Consider the following 16,673-nt stretch of genomic DNA (forward strand, 5'->3'; position numbering starts at 1 on the left):
AAATAAGGCATAATGTTTTCATGAAAAATGGTGATAGAGTGTAGTTTACACAAGTTAAGTAACTCTCTCTGTGTGCTCACTAACACTTTGTCAGCCAAACTGATCAGGCCCTTCTGGCAAAAAGGGATCTTAATCACACACAAAAAGAAAAAGACACAACAGTTTAAATTCTGACACTACTTTAATGATATTCTGCTTGAACAAGAGAAGAGGACACTTGCCTCAGCATGGCTCAGGTCCTAACTACCTAACAGAATATACTTAATAGACATGTACTAATAGATACTCATTGCTTGCTGATACTAAAAAGCACCTCAGAACAGTAATTCACAGGTTTGTAAAATGCAGCAGCAGCAGAGTCTGAGCTTCCATTGGCCCTCTTTCCACAGTGCTGCTTCCAGCACACGCCAGTAGTGCCCCTGCAGGCCACGCTTCTGCAGATGGAGCAACCATCTCCAATGGTTGCACAAACGCTCATGAACTCATCCCTAGCCAGAACCAGCAAGGCAGCACAGTTAAACCTGCAACACCAAATCAATCCAAGCTAAAAAGACGTAAGTAGAAGTCTTCTGTATTTGTTTTACAAACCTTTCATCAGATAAAGGTTGGCTTCATGGTTTATATGAAACCATTCAGCATTATCGAAGCAAGAATCACTTGAATGTTACCGTGGGGAAGCACTAATTAGACATACATGGTATGCAGATAAAAAAAGTCTTCCCTTAAAAATAAATAAATGAAAGGCCACCATTTAGAAAAACAAAGCCAACTGCAGAGTTTGCTTGCCACAAGATCAACCAAGATAAAAGTTCCATGTTAGCATGACTCCAATGCAAAGCTTCCAATAAGCAGACAGATCCAGGTCTGGAAAAATAACAATGAGATGGCAGGACTGAATGTGCGTAAAAATAAGCAGACAAAAAAAATCACGCACGAGTAAAGGAGCACATGGCAAACATCAGCACAGCTCCTTCCAGCACTCAGCTAACATAACATGCCTTAGCCACAGACCACAGAATAAACACAGCAAAACCAGACTGTTAGGTGGAAACAAATGTTCAAAGAGGGACAGGAAACTTTCCCAAGGCAAGAAAGAAAAATTCTGTGAATATATACAATGCAGTGAACTGTTAGAACTAAAAGCAAGGAATATGCAGTAGCTGTTATAGCTACAAAAAAGATTTCAGACTTAAAAATTACATGGAAGCATTAAAATTGTGAACTATTATAAACTGAAGCACTAGTGAGGATAGTTTAAAGACATCAATATTGATAATAACTGGTTATTCAAGCAGAAGACACCTATGCAATTTTTTCTAATAGCGTCCTCCTCAAAGCTACTTCAATTTTTTTGCACATATAGTACGTAGCAAACTGAGGATGCAAAGCCAGAGACAGCACAAAACCTAGGATCTACCAGGTCAAACAGCCCATCCTACTGAATTTTTCTATGTAAAACATTAAGAACTCAGTATTTAAAAAGTTCTATCCAAAAATGCTGTGACATCTCCATCTCTTGTGCTATAGAGTGCAACATGCAAAAGCAGAATTGGGGTCAAGTTTCCTATGGAATGGAAGACCACTGCTTAGAGATTTAAGAGAGGACTATATACAAGCAGCACCTCACAAGTACTTTCAACCTGGTTTATTTTTAATGTATCAAAAATTCAGCAGCCACATTTGAATCAATAATAAATAATGGAACTAAGCACCCTTACAAAGCCTCAAAATTCTTTACAATTAGCATGGTTTCATAAATCTTTTTGACAGGAAAAGAAAATTCTAACTACTGAAGTGGGTAACTTACATAACCTACATAACCTCCTACTTGCTTTACTGCTCCAGACCTTATTGATGGGAGAAGGCAGCCTAATCAAAACCACTGACAGGCAGTATCTGCAGAGAAGATGTCCAGAGGCATTTTCAGAAGAAAGGAGACACAACTGTCTGAGCAGGTTGTTAAAGGGCCTCCAGTTCAGAGGGGAAACAAGAAACACAACACATTATCAGAAGTGCTGCAAAACTAAAAAGTGTGCTCAAAATACAGAGCATTAATTTAAGTGTAAATCCACTACTTGGCGGTGTTAAGGCAAGGAGACGCGGAACTGGGAATAAGCAGGAAGCAAGACAGCTAGACAGTATGGAACAGAGGAAATTAATTGTTTCATTTTTTAATGCTGACCATGTTTTTTTCTCCTGGAATCACACAACTATTTGTGTACTGTAACAGGCTGGAACAACAAAAAAGTATAATGGCTCTGCTCCTCAAAGCTGTTCATGACACTAAAGCACATATTTTGTATTAATTTCATCAAAAACCATACTCCTTTGAAAAACAAATACTAGCACTTTGAGATATGTCCCATGCATGATAGTGATATAAATAGATTCATGCACCTACATAGGCACATAAATGTGAGTTAGGCTTCACAACTAATAAGCCATCTCTATCTTTAAAAAAAGACAAATCCCTGACATATTTATAAAAGAACATGTCAAGTAAATGTAGACTAAAACAACCCAAAAGCCACTGTCAACAGTCTTCATGAAAGAAACTTTTTCCTCCTATTCTACGACAGATCTGACAGGGAACAATGGGTTTAAATTAAAAATACAGATAACTACCTTCCCATTAGTCACTGACATAGTTCAAACACAGATTTTTGGCAACAGAGCTACCATAATTAAAGTCTTAAAACAAACATTCTGCAGATCACAAGATTTTACATCTACTCCCCCTAAAATGTGTTTATAAAAGAAGTAACAGAGAAGAGCCCTAAGATACTACTATTTTACCCCATGTCCAGCTGAAACTATTTTTATATTGCTTCAGAGATCATCTTTAACAGTATGTTCAACCACAGACTCTGTAATAGTATTTTCTTTTTTCCTATTTGTAACTCAAAGAACCACAATTTCACAATCCAGAATTTCAAACGGGATTACTGAGACCCAAACAATGGTGGAACGGTATTTACTGAGGGAGTAATGAAACACAAAAGTTATCAATGGGCTGATGATGCTCACAATAAAATCCCTCTCCCCAATGTAAAATATCATTCAAGTACATAATTAAAACAATGCTTTGATGTAGAAAGGCTGAGAGAGAGACTAATGGAAGCACTCATATCCTACTAAATTCACTGGTAAAAATAACTTGAAGAACTGCCTGCATGCAGAATAGTGCAGTACTTAAGAAGATGCAATATTTATGTCTCGTAGAGTTTGCAGTTTAACAACGTTACTGGTTTTTTGTGCAAGCAATTCTGCACAAAAGCCAGATGACAGAGTACAACCCATTCACAAGAGGTTTAATTTTGATGGCTAGACACAGCAGTCTTGGTTTAGCACTCAGAAGAAAGACTGACAAAGAATGTTTCTGTAGAGAGACATACATGAGTTTCTTCATTCACTTCTCCCCACCTGAAAAGATGTTCCATTAACAAGAAACAGTAATGCAGAGGCATCTTCTGTACCATGTCATATGGAATCAAGTGACACCCACCACTCCTGATCATCCTCTGTGCACCTTTGAGTCAAACTCTTAAATAGATTCTGGAGCAGGCAAAAGAGGGGGAAGAAAAATCTTTCACAGAATACAGAAGTCACATCAATTGGCAAGAAGTTACTTTGAAGGCATGTGATGATAGAAGGACAGAATTTAACAGCTAGCAACAAGCACTTTGAATACAACAATCACATCTAAGGTACAAAAAACCGACTAGTGATAGGGGTAAAAATTAAAAACAAAACTCAAAGCAGACTAAGACTATAAAACTTCAAGGGAAGATCTGGTTTAAACATGATACACAGTTTAGAGTGTTGATAATACTTCTTCAGAAAAGATGCAATAATCAGTTTTACTTCTTTCTGAAATAACCTGACCCAGAAGCCCCTATACTCTTTGAGTGTCAGCAGTTCTTCAGCTTTACCACTTTTCAGAGCAGAACCTGGAGTGGCTTAAATCAAGCCAAGAATCATGTGCTTTAAAGTTTGCTTGTGGAGATATCAATGACATCAAACTTCCAGAACCAATTCATAAATGCTGCTGAAAACTGTGACATCCCCAGTGATTTCACATCGTGTTTGTCTCAGGAGCAATTTGATGCTACACCACTCAAGGGTTAACATCTATGCTTACTTAACTAATGTCTTTCTAACAAAATATTCCTCCCTTATACATAACGAGTGGGTGGATTGTTTAACAGCATTTTAAAAATACATTTGAGAATAAAACCATGGACATTGCAGTGTTCTTTTTAAAACTGTGCTGTACACTTCAGAGAATGCTCCAGGAGATTAAAATTCTGCAGTGACACTGGGGCATACATATCATTTTACTGTGACATGTGTCAGAGATTACCTGCTTCTGCTCTTTCATTTATTTTTCAGAAGAATGAACCTTTATAACCTTGTAGGCTGTTTTTAGTAACTGACTTGCAAAAAACCATTTGCAGCAAATATGTTCATATTTGAGTAGAGCATAGGTGAGATTTAGAGACAATCTTCCGAGAGCAGCAAGGGTTTCTGGTGTTCTTTTTGAAACACAAATACTGCTAACATCTCACATCAGCTGACAAATGGCACGGCCAGATTTTCACAGGGAAAAACAACACTGCATTTAAAAATAAAAAATAGAACTGGAATGTGAAAAAATATAAACAAGACATACTTAAATCAGGACCAAGAAAATAGTTTTGATGAATTTACAGAAATATTTTTAATTGTCTCCTGTAAAATCTCCTTGTGTTATACCAATCCTTACACTGGAATCATTAACCACATGTCAGATGATCCTCTATGTTAAAGAGCAGTAAAGCAGAAACAGAACCCAACTTACTCCTGGCACTGCAAGGACAACTGCTGCTGAAAAAACTGGAAAACCAGGACAGACTTTGGCTAAACTGTCATTCAAAGTGACAGATTTATACAGACAATATATATTTTACATATTTGCTTCTTCTGACATCACTGAATTATGAAAAAATCCCACAATGCAACTTAACTAGGCTAACCTGATTAGACTAGGTTTTAGTTACCCATTTTAACATTTGTGTTCATTCCCTGACCCTTATCACTTATTAAACAGTTAGATGCTGTCTCAAAATACAAGAAGCATATTTCCCTGCTAACAAAGATGGATTTCAGAAGCATCAACTCAAAATATATGAGAAACGGGTTTTCTTCAACTACACATAAAACACCAAGAAAAAATGTACGGCAGATTGATTTATACCGAGGTTATGGTAAAGACCAAAGCTAATTTGAGACATACTTTAGAATTACATTAATTTTTTTGCTCCTTTAATAGGACTAAATTATATGACAATCATCTGCTTGTCATGACAGGACGAGTAACAGCAATGAAGGTACAGAAAACAGAAAGGTTCTAACTACAGGAGAAGCAAAACTCCAGGAATTTATTGTATTTGACTCAAAGGGTAATTTTATCTTGTATTCCAGATACAGCAAAACAGCATAATATTATACAACTACAAAAGTAAATACGTAACATTTGAAATTATTCAAAAGTGGTAGTAAGGAAAAGGATTCATAAAACTACAGATTTTGCACCTGGGATGAATAATCCTGAGCATCAGCAGAGACTGAAAACCAAGTGGGGCTCAGAAACCAACAGCCCCAAGGGAAAAAATAGATGGGTTACAGTGGATGCCCCAGGCACATCCTCACTGCTGACAGGGCAAACCACACGTGGGACTGCGCTGCCAGAACAAAAGCAGCAGCAGATCAGTGAGGCTGCACACAGAATCCTCCATCATGTTGCGAGTCTCATCTCTCTGAGATGAGAACACACAAGGGAGGGTCCAGCAAAGAGCTGCTCAGATGGGCATGGCCTACAGCACAGCCCCTGTAAGAAGAAGCTGAAGGAGCCAGGTTTGTTCTGTTTGACAAAGAGGAGGTCCAGGGTAGATCTAACAGCAGCCCACAACCACTTGAAGGAATCAAAGACTAGAGAGCTAATAATCTTCCTGCATTAGCCGCAGAGAGCACAGAAAGGAGCAGTGGTCACAAATCATAGCTTGGAAGTTTTAAATTGGGCAAGGGGAATGAAGCACTGTTACTCAGATAGTTATGAAATGTCCTTGAGTCTTCGGAGGTTTTAACTCATCCAAAGACACTATTGACCTGATGTAGGGTCAGTCATAATCTCAATGGGAATTAGGGAATATGGGACAAAGAGATCCCTTTATAGTCTGGATGGTTCCACTTAGCTACTTCCTACTCTGCCACCATGGTTTTAACATTGCCTTCTGAAAACATCAATGTTTTTCTTGTCTTCCTGCATTTGCCAGCCATCACAAGCAAGTACAGCCATCACTGCAAATACAGTAAACAAAAGATCCTGCTCAGAACAAAATTCTTGAAATTTAACTTCATTAAGTTAGTAACTTAGTCTTTAATTCAGCACAAACTATTATTTTTGCCACATTGTATGATAGTATTTAAAATACAAGCTTGATGTAGAAATAAAAACAATCACTTAAATTTTATTTCAGAAGTAGTATATATTTATGAAAGCTCATGATTATCAGTCCCTCTGGATGACTACCAGAGAACCAACACTATTCTTACTAAGAGACTGAGACAATAGCAGCAGCAGTTCCTTTAGGAATAGAGATTATATACATATTTTAATTTGCCTCAGATAATTTTGTTTTAAAGAACAGACCTAAGAGTTAAATTCCTGAAGTCACATACTGTCTCAGGACTAATGACAAACTGTTTTCAATAAAACATTTTACACACACAAGAGAATTTTAGTGCTGCCATAGAAGGCAAAATGGCCATGTAATTTTGTGGGAGGCCACAATGAAGCCTAGAAAAAACAACTGTTAAAAAAATCCTGGTGTAATGCATTGGCTAATAAGCCCACGAGCAAGGATACAGAAGATTACTGCACACTTGTTTTTCTAGACCAAACATGATACAGTACACCTCTTTTATGACAAAAAGACAAAAAGGCACAACTCTCCTGTAATCTCATCAAATCAGTTAAAAAAACAATTCAGATTTCATTTTTACCCTGCATGAAATGGAAAACATTATGAAGGGGAAAGAAGCATCACCATAAAGATGTGGGGTTTGTACCTTTAATAAAGATGTGGTGACTCTGTACCTTCAATAAATCTAACACTTGTTAGTAATCAGAAAACACTTAAATCCCAGAAGAGTAAGCAAAATAGTTTAAGTTCACTGACTCGAAAAAAGCATTCTTTTATGCTATACAGACCTAAAATAAATACTTTAAAGGAACTAAGAATATGCCACTACATCTTGGTTTTCATTTTCCTTCAGACAGAAGTGCTAGAATAAACATTTGTACTAGTTTATGTTGCTGTGTTTTTATGAGGTTAATAACTGAACTGCCAATCAAAACCTGTATAAATATGGTAGTTAAATACCTCCTCCTTTAGAGGCACTTTTATTTACAAGAGAGCCAGCCAAGATTTCCAAAGGACTGCATGGTCTGGTTTGCTTTGATCTCTTAAGCACAAGTTTCTTTATAACTCTTGTTTTGCTATTTATTACAGTCTTTGTGTGACCAGGTATGGAAAGAGCACCTGCACAGAACAAATACATCAGGAGAAGTATGACTAAAGAGGAATAATTATGCAACACATAGTTCAGTAAAGTAACTCGTGAAGAGCACTTCTGCAAGAGCACTTTTGCTGCGATGCTAAATAGAGAAGTATGCGTACAATGGGCTCAGAATAAAAACAGGGGACCAGCGCTAAACCCAACATCACAGATACAACCTGGCACCTAAATCAACACATCAACCACCACTCTGATACACACAGACAAATGTACCTTTAGATAGACAGATGCATCAAAAACTGAGTTTAAAATAATTCTTTTACACATAATTACTTTTAACAAATGTTTTTTAGGAAACTGAACTGTGCATATGAGTATTTGTATGTACATATGTGTGCTAAAATTAAGAGATATGTATATACATATCTAGAAAGCCTCCAAGAATTCTGTTCAACCACTGCCTATAACACTATTATCTTTAGTCTCTTACCACAAATTTAGCATTGTAAATTTCAGCTCAAATAATCCATGCTTTCTCTCTGGGAGTATTCTGTGAGGAGCAGCTGCTTTTTACTTAGCACAGTGAAGTTAATGAATAAGGGAAATGGATAATACGCACAGATCAAAATAGAACAATTACCCTACTCATACTAATGAAAAATTTTATCACTACAGGAGAAACTAAATTACCTACTCATGCAGGCAGTCTACATTAATTTTGTTTCATGGAATGCATTTTATTCACTTGGTAAAAATCAACATTATCATTACGCCCCTAATTTATTTAAAACAAATGAACTGGAGTTACCTCAGGCCAGCATATATATTTTTAGGATGTTTCACTTTGGGTAAACTTTCATTCAGGTCATTTGGAGAACATCATTTTACCACGTTCATCCTTCTATTTTCTGGTGCTGACTTAACACAGGATGTTATGAAGATACTCCCTTTTCAGGAGAGCAGACATACACATTTGCACACCAATGATTTAAGCATGCTTTAGGCCCCTGAAATGTGACCGGGATTTATGTGGGTTATTGATTTTCTGACTCCGTATAGCCAAGGTAAGATCTTGAAGTAAAAGTGATTCTGCAGATTTTAGGTATTTTATCAAAAAGATAAAGAAACACACTGTGTTCCTAAAACCAGCAGAAATCATAAAGACAGAGAGCATCTTCAGCCTCAAGAAGAAAATACCTATTTTCTGCTACAAGAATTCTAGAGTTTTAGTTTAGACCTGCAAAATAAACAGGGTAATTAAAGCAATAACACAGAGGGAAACAGATTTGTTTAGGAGCTTGTTTTCAATTTGTTTCTGTTTCTGCACAAAATTTTTGTAAATTTTACCTTCAGCTTACAAGTTAATAGCACCTTATCATCATTATTCTTGTTATAAAGGCACTTCAGGGGCCTGTTCAACACAATGTTTAAACAAGCATATTGTTATTGAACTATTAATCAGCAAAAGCCGTAACGGTATCTGAGTCAGCCTGAACTTTTGCATGTTTTCTTGAGACGGTCCTAAGATTAGGTCTTCTAAATCTGTCAAAGTCAATAAAAAAAAAAGAGAGCCAGAGTATTAAAAACAAAAAGTTGAACAAAATAAATGTGGCCTATTTTTGGCAAACAGAAGGGCAAGGGATTTTTTTTCCTAAAGAAAACAACCCCCTCACAAGGCAACGTACTGCAACAAATCCTTAATAACTGCTCAGAAAGCATTCACCAGAACAACTGAGGAGGCACGGAGGGAACAGGCTCAAAAGGTGACCCAGAAGGAGCCAGAGGAAAAGCACCAGAGGCATTTAAGAGGCTCAGTCACCTCAGGAAACCTCACTGTCACCGACACAGCGCTCCAACCGAAGAGCTGCAAGAGGCCGCCGCTGCCAGAGAAAAGGCGCCAGGGAATGGCTAACCAGACCCAAGATGAAGCGATCCCAGTCCTTGCGCAGCACGCAGTCCAAGGGCTCCAGAGCCCGGCGAGGCGGGTTCGCGACTCCAGCCGTACGTGCGTATCCCCGCTGGAGCCGCCACGAGAGGCTCAGCATCCCTGGAGCCGCGGCCACCACCCCTCCCACGGAGCTCTACCCCAGCTGGCACGCGGGAATTCTGCCACTGGTGCGTCTCCAACTCAGCACCGAGCGTGGGTCACTGTGAGCATCCCCTGCAGGAACTCACCTAAGAGCTATCCCGATTTACCACACGGATGTGCCGCTACAGCCCGGCCACGTTAGTGCCACCCGTGTTCATTCTGGCTTACCCCAAAACAGGACTGGCCACTCCTCTGCGGGCAACACTGACCCATCCCAGAAGTCCTACAGAGATAGTATGAGCCACTGAAAATGTCTAATAAGCTTGGTGTTAAGATTGACAGAATATCCTTGACGTCAGACGGACTTTTCAGGCGTTAAGTTAGAAATACTGGAAGTGTTGACCTGCCAAGAGTGGAATATATAACAGGAACCACGTCCTCATGGTGTAGTCTACGCATTTGAAGCTACAACTCATAAGTAGCTTAGAGAAAAAGAAAATATCAGATTAATTTAATTTAGGGACAATGTTATGAAAAGAGAGGTTTGCATGAGAACATTCACTATTTAATGTTTGCCTCTAACTTTTCACAGCATTAAATGCGATTCTTTATGCTCTTAAAAACCTTAACATTAAAGAAAAAACATATAATTTAGAAGAAAAACTAGACCAACTTAAGTGTTTTTAGAAGGTAATTTGATTTTACTCAGTTACCTTCAAGTGTGCAAGCAACCACTTACTGAGAAGTGCTGAACACTCAGCTTGCAATAAAAACAAGGAAAGAAGAGGGCAGTCATGCATGTTGGCTGCCTCACAGCAAGCAGGGCATCTTCAAAACCTGTTAAAATCTACATAGTTTTCATCTTATTGTAATGAAAAAGATAAGTTCCCCTTTCCAGAGCTTGAAGTCATTAACATCTATTGACAGCTATAAATGAAAGTAAAGACAAAGTATTATGTAGGTGGCAAGAAAAGTTTTCCTTCTTTTCAAACAGATCTAAACCAATACTGAAAACATGGCAGCATTCATACTCAAATTCCAGGCAGCGCGAGTTAACGCCACAGAAAACCTGTGTTGACAGCTAAGTATTCTCCTGCAGAGACATTATCCTTCACTACACCATAAATACATAGGAGCCTTCCTCCTCCCAAAATGCAAATATATACATATATATACACCAGTAATGAAACATAAAAATCATCAGCCTGCACGGTACCATTTCAGCCTTGCTTAAACCCCTGTTTTGTAATTAGAGTTGAAGCTTTTCCTTCTTGAAACCTCTTCCACCAAGGTGAGAAGCAGAGAGAATTCTTCCCAGTTCCCACTTTCTTTTAATCCCAGCCTATACCTGAGGCCATTGGTCAATCTTCCTAAGAACTCTGCAACATTTATATTCCAAATCAAAATTCGTTTTCAGATAAATCATGATGATCCTTTATTATTACCGTAAAGACTGAAGTTTGTTCTATGTCAAAAGGCAAATTGCCTCAAAGGCAACTCCTGATCACGCTTATCCTTTGGGACGGGGTGCAGGGGGAATTTTTTTTTAAGAAAAAAAAGCCTGAAATAGCAGGAATTTGATAAGAAGTCTCATCAAATGTCTGGTGACAAGTGTCTTGTTCACTAACAAGCAGTAACAGCTTTAATTAACATTGTACTACAGACCAAAAAGGTATCTGACATATACATATACATAAGAAAGTACCACAATTACTGTACCTCCTAAGGACAGCAGATAATTCCTCTATGACGAGAAATTTAATTACATTTCAAAATTAATTTCAGTTAACTGTACATGAAAGTTACCTTGATTTTCATTTTGATTTTCAGGTCTGCATCAACTATCAGAAAATATACACACAGCTTCGTAACAAGACATCCTAATTTTCATGTGACACTGGAACCTACAATCAACTACAGCAAAAATAGCAACACTGTGGCAACACTAAGACAAAAAAGAAACGACCATGAAAGAAACAGAACTGTGAAGCACACACTACACTCCAGCTTCTTTAGAAATATTGGAATGAACACATATACATTGCAAATTAAATGCACAAGAAAAAAAGAAGTGGCTATTTAATCAAAATAATCATTGGCCTCATACAGAACTCATCATACAGAACTCACTGCTGTCCAAAGTCCTACTCAATCAGTTCACATCAAACCAAGTACAGTACTTGGGTCTTCAATGGGCCCCCCAGGGTGGTGCCTCCGAGAGAGCTGCAGAGGAATTTTTTATAAGGGTGTGTAGGGATAGGACAAGAGAGAATGGCTTTAAACTGACAGAGGACAGGTTTAGATCAAATATTAGGAAGGAATTCTTGTGAAACACTGGAACAGGCTGCCCAGAGAATTTACGGATGCCCTGTCCCTCAAAGTGTTCAAGGCCAGGTTAGATCACAATCTGGTCTAGTGGAAGGCGTCCCTTTCCGTGGCAGGAGCATTTAACAAGCTGTTCCTTCAGCTCTCTTCCAACTGATGTCAATCTATGATGCCAGAGCAGCCAGAGGGAAGATGTGCCTGGAAGCTGGGACCCTCTCCTGAGTCACTGCCTGGGGGAGGGCGGATCCCAGGGCACACCTGAAGTGCTGAACAGCGGTGGGGCTACCTCAGCCAGGCAGGCAGGATGCAGACACAGCAAGTATGAAGTGACTGACTGCACCAACATAAACACCTGTGCTCGGAGAAGGGGGCTATTTTCTCTAAAGCACACCGTGATTATCTGTGCAGAGCACACCTTCTGCAACCAATTATCAACGGGCACAGTGCAAAGACTTCTTCCCAACCTTCCTCAGTACTTTGAATGTGTGAGGCTGAAGTCCATTCCAAGTCTTGTCAATTTCAAATTATCACAGCATTTAAGAAAATTGTATTACCAAATCAAGTATGTAAAATCTAAACTAAACCCTCTATAAGTAAGTGCTAACTGGGCCATTTCACGAATGTTCTGAATTTCAGAGAATTTACATCATTTAGCCAAACACACACACACCTATACACAGACATTATCACATACATTTGCAGCAGCATTAACTTTATTTTCACTAGAAGAAAAAGCTCAACATATATAGTTGCATGGTCCACTGTAAACAGCCTTCACACAATTCCTCTCTCTTCTACTTGCAAGACTGCATACAGTTGTTATTTTTCACACATTAATTTTCCAACCCAAGGAAGTATCAATTTTCACCCCAGGACACCAGCTCATCATCGTTTTTGTCCATGCTAAAATTAAAAAGATGCATTAAAACTTCATGTTCCAGCAAAGCTTCCTTCTGACAGTCGACACAAACCACCCCAATTCTATCACTATCATAGATAGCAACTCTTCTTGAGAAACCAGTCAGAAAGTCCATCTTCTTTTAGAGATGCCCAGAATAACCCAGTAATAACCTAACTCCCTGCTGACACAAAAGTGACAGATTTATCTTCCTAATCTAAAATCAGGTAAACTTGAAACTTAGGCAGGGTCCTAATGGGAAAGTTGGTCTCTGGACAGACCGTTCCTCAATGTAAACAGAACATCCTCAAGGCAACAGAACAAGCAGTTTAAACCCAGGTGACTTCCACAAAAGCTCCTACAGAACCAAGCTGCTAAAATGCCAGTGCCTTGGAAGTAGGGAAAAAATTACTTGGTTTAAATAGATGAATTCTGTTCCAGCAAAACACTCCTTGAGTTTAAAGCTCCCGAAGAGAAGCGCCCAAGCGCAGCTGCACCCAGGCATGAGGCTGCAGGGAGCTGTGCAGCAACGGTGACACCTCGTGGTGCCCAGCCACAGAAACACACACCTCTCCCTTCCCACCTTACACCCACCTGTGGGGCTCTCCTGCAGGGACAGGAGCAACAAATCAAATCTCTGCCTGTTTTCACACCTCCTGTATCTCCCTGGCCTGTCTTAAGAAGTGTCTTCCTAATCCCTGTGTCACGGTTTTGACAAGCACACGTGGAAAACAGCAGAAGCGATGACATGCAATGTTAAATGCACAACTGCTAAATAAACACACGAAGAAAAGAAAACCATCTTTTGCTTAAAATGACTATAGAGAAATTATTGTAAACAAAAGTTTCAGAGAAGCAAGTCAACAGGGCCAGTTACATAAAAATTAACATTGTCATCAATGAACTTAATTCAGCGACATAAAGGATTCCTTTCTTTCATTCCAGTATCTCCCATCCCCAAGAGACACTCAAATGCGTTAATTTCTGCAGCTTCACAAACAGAAATCTCAGATTCCACAGATCATCACACTGCATGCATTTGAGAAGCCAGTTTGCCTCCCCACTGCAGAAGTTAGTGTCGTGTTTTCCCCAAAGATAGAAGTTTAAAAAGGCAGAGTGTCTATCTCTTTCATCAAGTGCTCAATATAAAAATTAAAGGGAAAAAGGCAACTTTAAATGCTGTTATAAAACCAAAGTAGGAAAGCAAGAAATGAAAAGCACTTTTTATTGCTCTGCTTGGGCTTCAAGAAGGTTACAGGAGTGAATTTAGAAGCAACTTGGGTAAGTGACAAAACAAGAATAATGACATGCAATAGAGCAGCTAACATTTCAAACTGTTTTAGGGAAAGAGTTATTTTCTAAAGGAAATCTCCCTCCAATTTCCCACCTGTATTTCTTCCTCATGTTCATACATGCACAGTAACTAAATTTTTCAAGTGACACCTGAAATCAATTATTTCACACAGCTATAATAGCACCTATGTAGCATCTAAAAGATGACAGACCGGTACCAGCCCGAGACATTTAGTTTTTCAAAATAAGCATGAAAATTTTATTAGTTACACGGATCAACAGTAAGGAACCACTATAAAAAGGGTGGAATTTCTGAAGGTAAATTTTAACAATTGCCTTCTTTCAGAAACTGCATGCCTTGCCTGTGATGTGAAAATCCATTAGGAATTTCTGAAATGGTTACCATAATATCCATACCGTGACCACTCTATGGCCCCACGGGCTTACCCAGGAATATTTTTTAATGAGTTTATTCTACATCCAGGGTTATTTTCACACCCCTCCTAGAGCAGAAACCTCAGTTACAGAGCACAGGGCATGGATATGCTTCGTTTGCTGAAAAAGCTGAAGGAAGAGGCCAAAGAAAACAAGGGGGTCCTCATGCAGCAACTGGAGGGTGCAAAGTAACCGGAATGTGCAGGACTGGGGAGTTTTAAGAGTCAGAGGAGAACTGGTTTTATATAAAATGAAATAGTTAAGATATTTGAAGCAGGACTACAGAATCCAAGGGCAGGATCCCTTGGAAGAGAAATGGCTCTGCAAGATACAATTTTTAGAGCTTGGAGGAAAGAGACATGAAAAGTATTCTAGAGTAGGAAGACTAAAGGGGAAAATCTCAAATTAGTAGGGGTGCAATTAACTCCAGACCTGCTCTAGAAGGAAGTGAACATGTGTAACCACTGTTCCTCTTCTATTTTACCCCCTTGCTCTCCACTCTCAAGATTTTGTGACTGTGAGAGCCCCTGGCTTTTGGAAGCGCCACTGGCAGCAAAACCTCTCAGCAACATTCCACTCCTGTGAAATTGCATATGAGTACAAATTAACTCTGTGTTTAACAGCAGATATTTTCGGCCCTACCACTTACTTCTTGGCAGCACAGTACAGTTTAAGAACAGCTAGATGTTCTTGTAACATCATGATTCAGAGATATCCATAAAGCAAGCAATATTTTCAAACTGCTGTGGGCTAAGGCCATGTTTCGCAAACTTATAACCGACACTTGAGTGAAACTTACCTATTTTTTTTGGAATTTTCATCTTTCTCTCTTTTAACTCCAAAAATTCTTGTAATCAGAGCACTAAAAAGAAGCGTAGATGAATTTCGTACCTAAAGGAAAAAAGTAAGAGCTGCGCTTTAAAAATCCCTTTGAAATGTACGATTTTTTTTTTTTAATACAGCCATTAATGCACAGTCAAAAAGAATAACTGCTGAGTGAAAAGCATGCTACAGGTCAGTACACGGAAACTACTAATTCAGAGCATCCTTCCAATGAAAATGGTACTACTGGCAAGTTCAGGTTCTTTGGAGATGACTATTATAAGGAATACATCCAGATTTTTAGTGGTCCAAAGCATTCACCCTTATGCACAACAGATCATGAAGTGTTCTACCTGAATATGCTGTAAGAGGTCTTTAATTCAAGAGCAAAGTAACAGTCAGAATGAAATGCAAACGCAATTCTTACTAGCTAGAGTGCACTGACTCAAAATTTAACAGCTAGAGAGAGCTAGAGAGACTTTAACCTCTAAGTTAATCTTTGTCCCTGCTTCTTGTGGATATCAGCCCTCCACATTAAGAAAAATTAAACAAAATAAAAATACAAGACCAAAATTAGTACCTTCTTGCAGGTCTACATTATTTTTTACTGTACCTTAAAATATTACATTCCAGGAATTGTAGCACTGGCATGTATAAACACGACCAAAACTTCACTGAACAGGACCAGTCTATATCCTGTTAAACTAGAGAAGCAAAATTAAGAATTAACTTACTGCCCAGACAGGTGACATAAACCCTAGAATTGATGCTTTTATTCCATCTGCAACATAAGGCATGATGTTTTCACCGAAACGTGTATCCCTGTACAGTGCCCGGAGGATATTTAAAGCATGAACCTGTGGGGGGAGAAGAAATATATGAAAAATATAAATTCATTAGTAAACATCTTAAATTCAGTTTATGTAACTACAACAGTGAACATGCAAAGCAAAAACAATCTATATGCACATTTACAGCACGTTCTTTTCATATTAAACACAAGACATACTACTGCTTAAGAATGCATTAAAATAGTGCTGCAGTAAACACTGGTAACAGCTACAGTTTAAAATATATTCCTCGAACAACTAGAGTCCAGGCATTGCCAGTGAAGGCCAACATTCTTTTATCCTTAGCTTATCATGGCCGTAAAAGTAACTTCTGAAGTTCAGAATCATCTTTTCCAACATTCTTGACACGGTGTAGATACTGTGAGGAAAAAAATAAACTACATCTCACAGGAGGGCAATATTAAGCCAAAACTGACAGCCAGGCTTGCTTTACCACATGGAACATTTTCTGATTTTTCTC

The 16,673-nt window shown here is 38.6% G+C and overlaps 1 protein-coding gene across 12 annotated transcripts in view; it reads right to left on the reverse strand.

Annotated features, from left to right (window-relative positions):
* Positions 1–16,673, reverse strand: part of THADA (THADA armadillo repeat containing) — a 150,310-nt gene that overhangs the window by 100,598 nt on the left and 33,039 nt on the right. For 10 of the 12 annotated variants that reach the window (XR_005700030.1, XR_005700031.2, XM_040059335.1 and 7 more), the window contains exons 25-26: positions 16,097–16,219; positions 15,340–15,431 (exon numbers count right to left, since the gene is read on the reverse strand). Coding sequence is in view for 10 of the 12 variants with exons in the window: in XM_040059335.1 (XP_039915269.1) it covers positions 15,340–15,431; positions 16,097–16,219 (215 nt within the window). In the remaining 2 variants the exon portion in view is untranslated. Of the gene's footprint in view, positions 1–6,216; positions 6,340–14,553; positions 15,120–15,339; positions 15,432–16,096; positions 16,220–16,673 lie in introns of those variants that run through there. The other 2 variants (XM_040059346.1, XM_040059344.2) reach the window with 2 other exon arrangements.

This window comes from Hirundo rustica, chromosome 3 (genome assembly GCF_015227805.2).
Source record: "Hirundo rustica isolate bHirRus1 chromosome 3, bHirRus1.pri.v3, whole genome shotgun sequence".
Classification (NCBI taxonomy): Eukaryota; Metazoa; Chordata; class Aves; order Passeriformes; family Hirundinidae; genus Hirundo; species Hirundo rustica.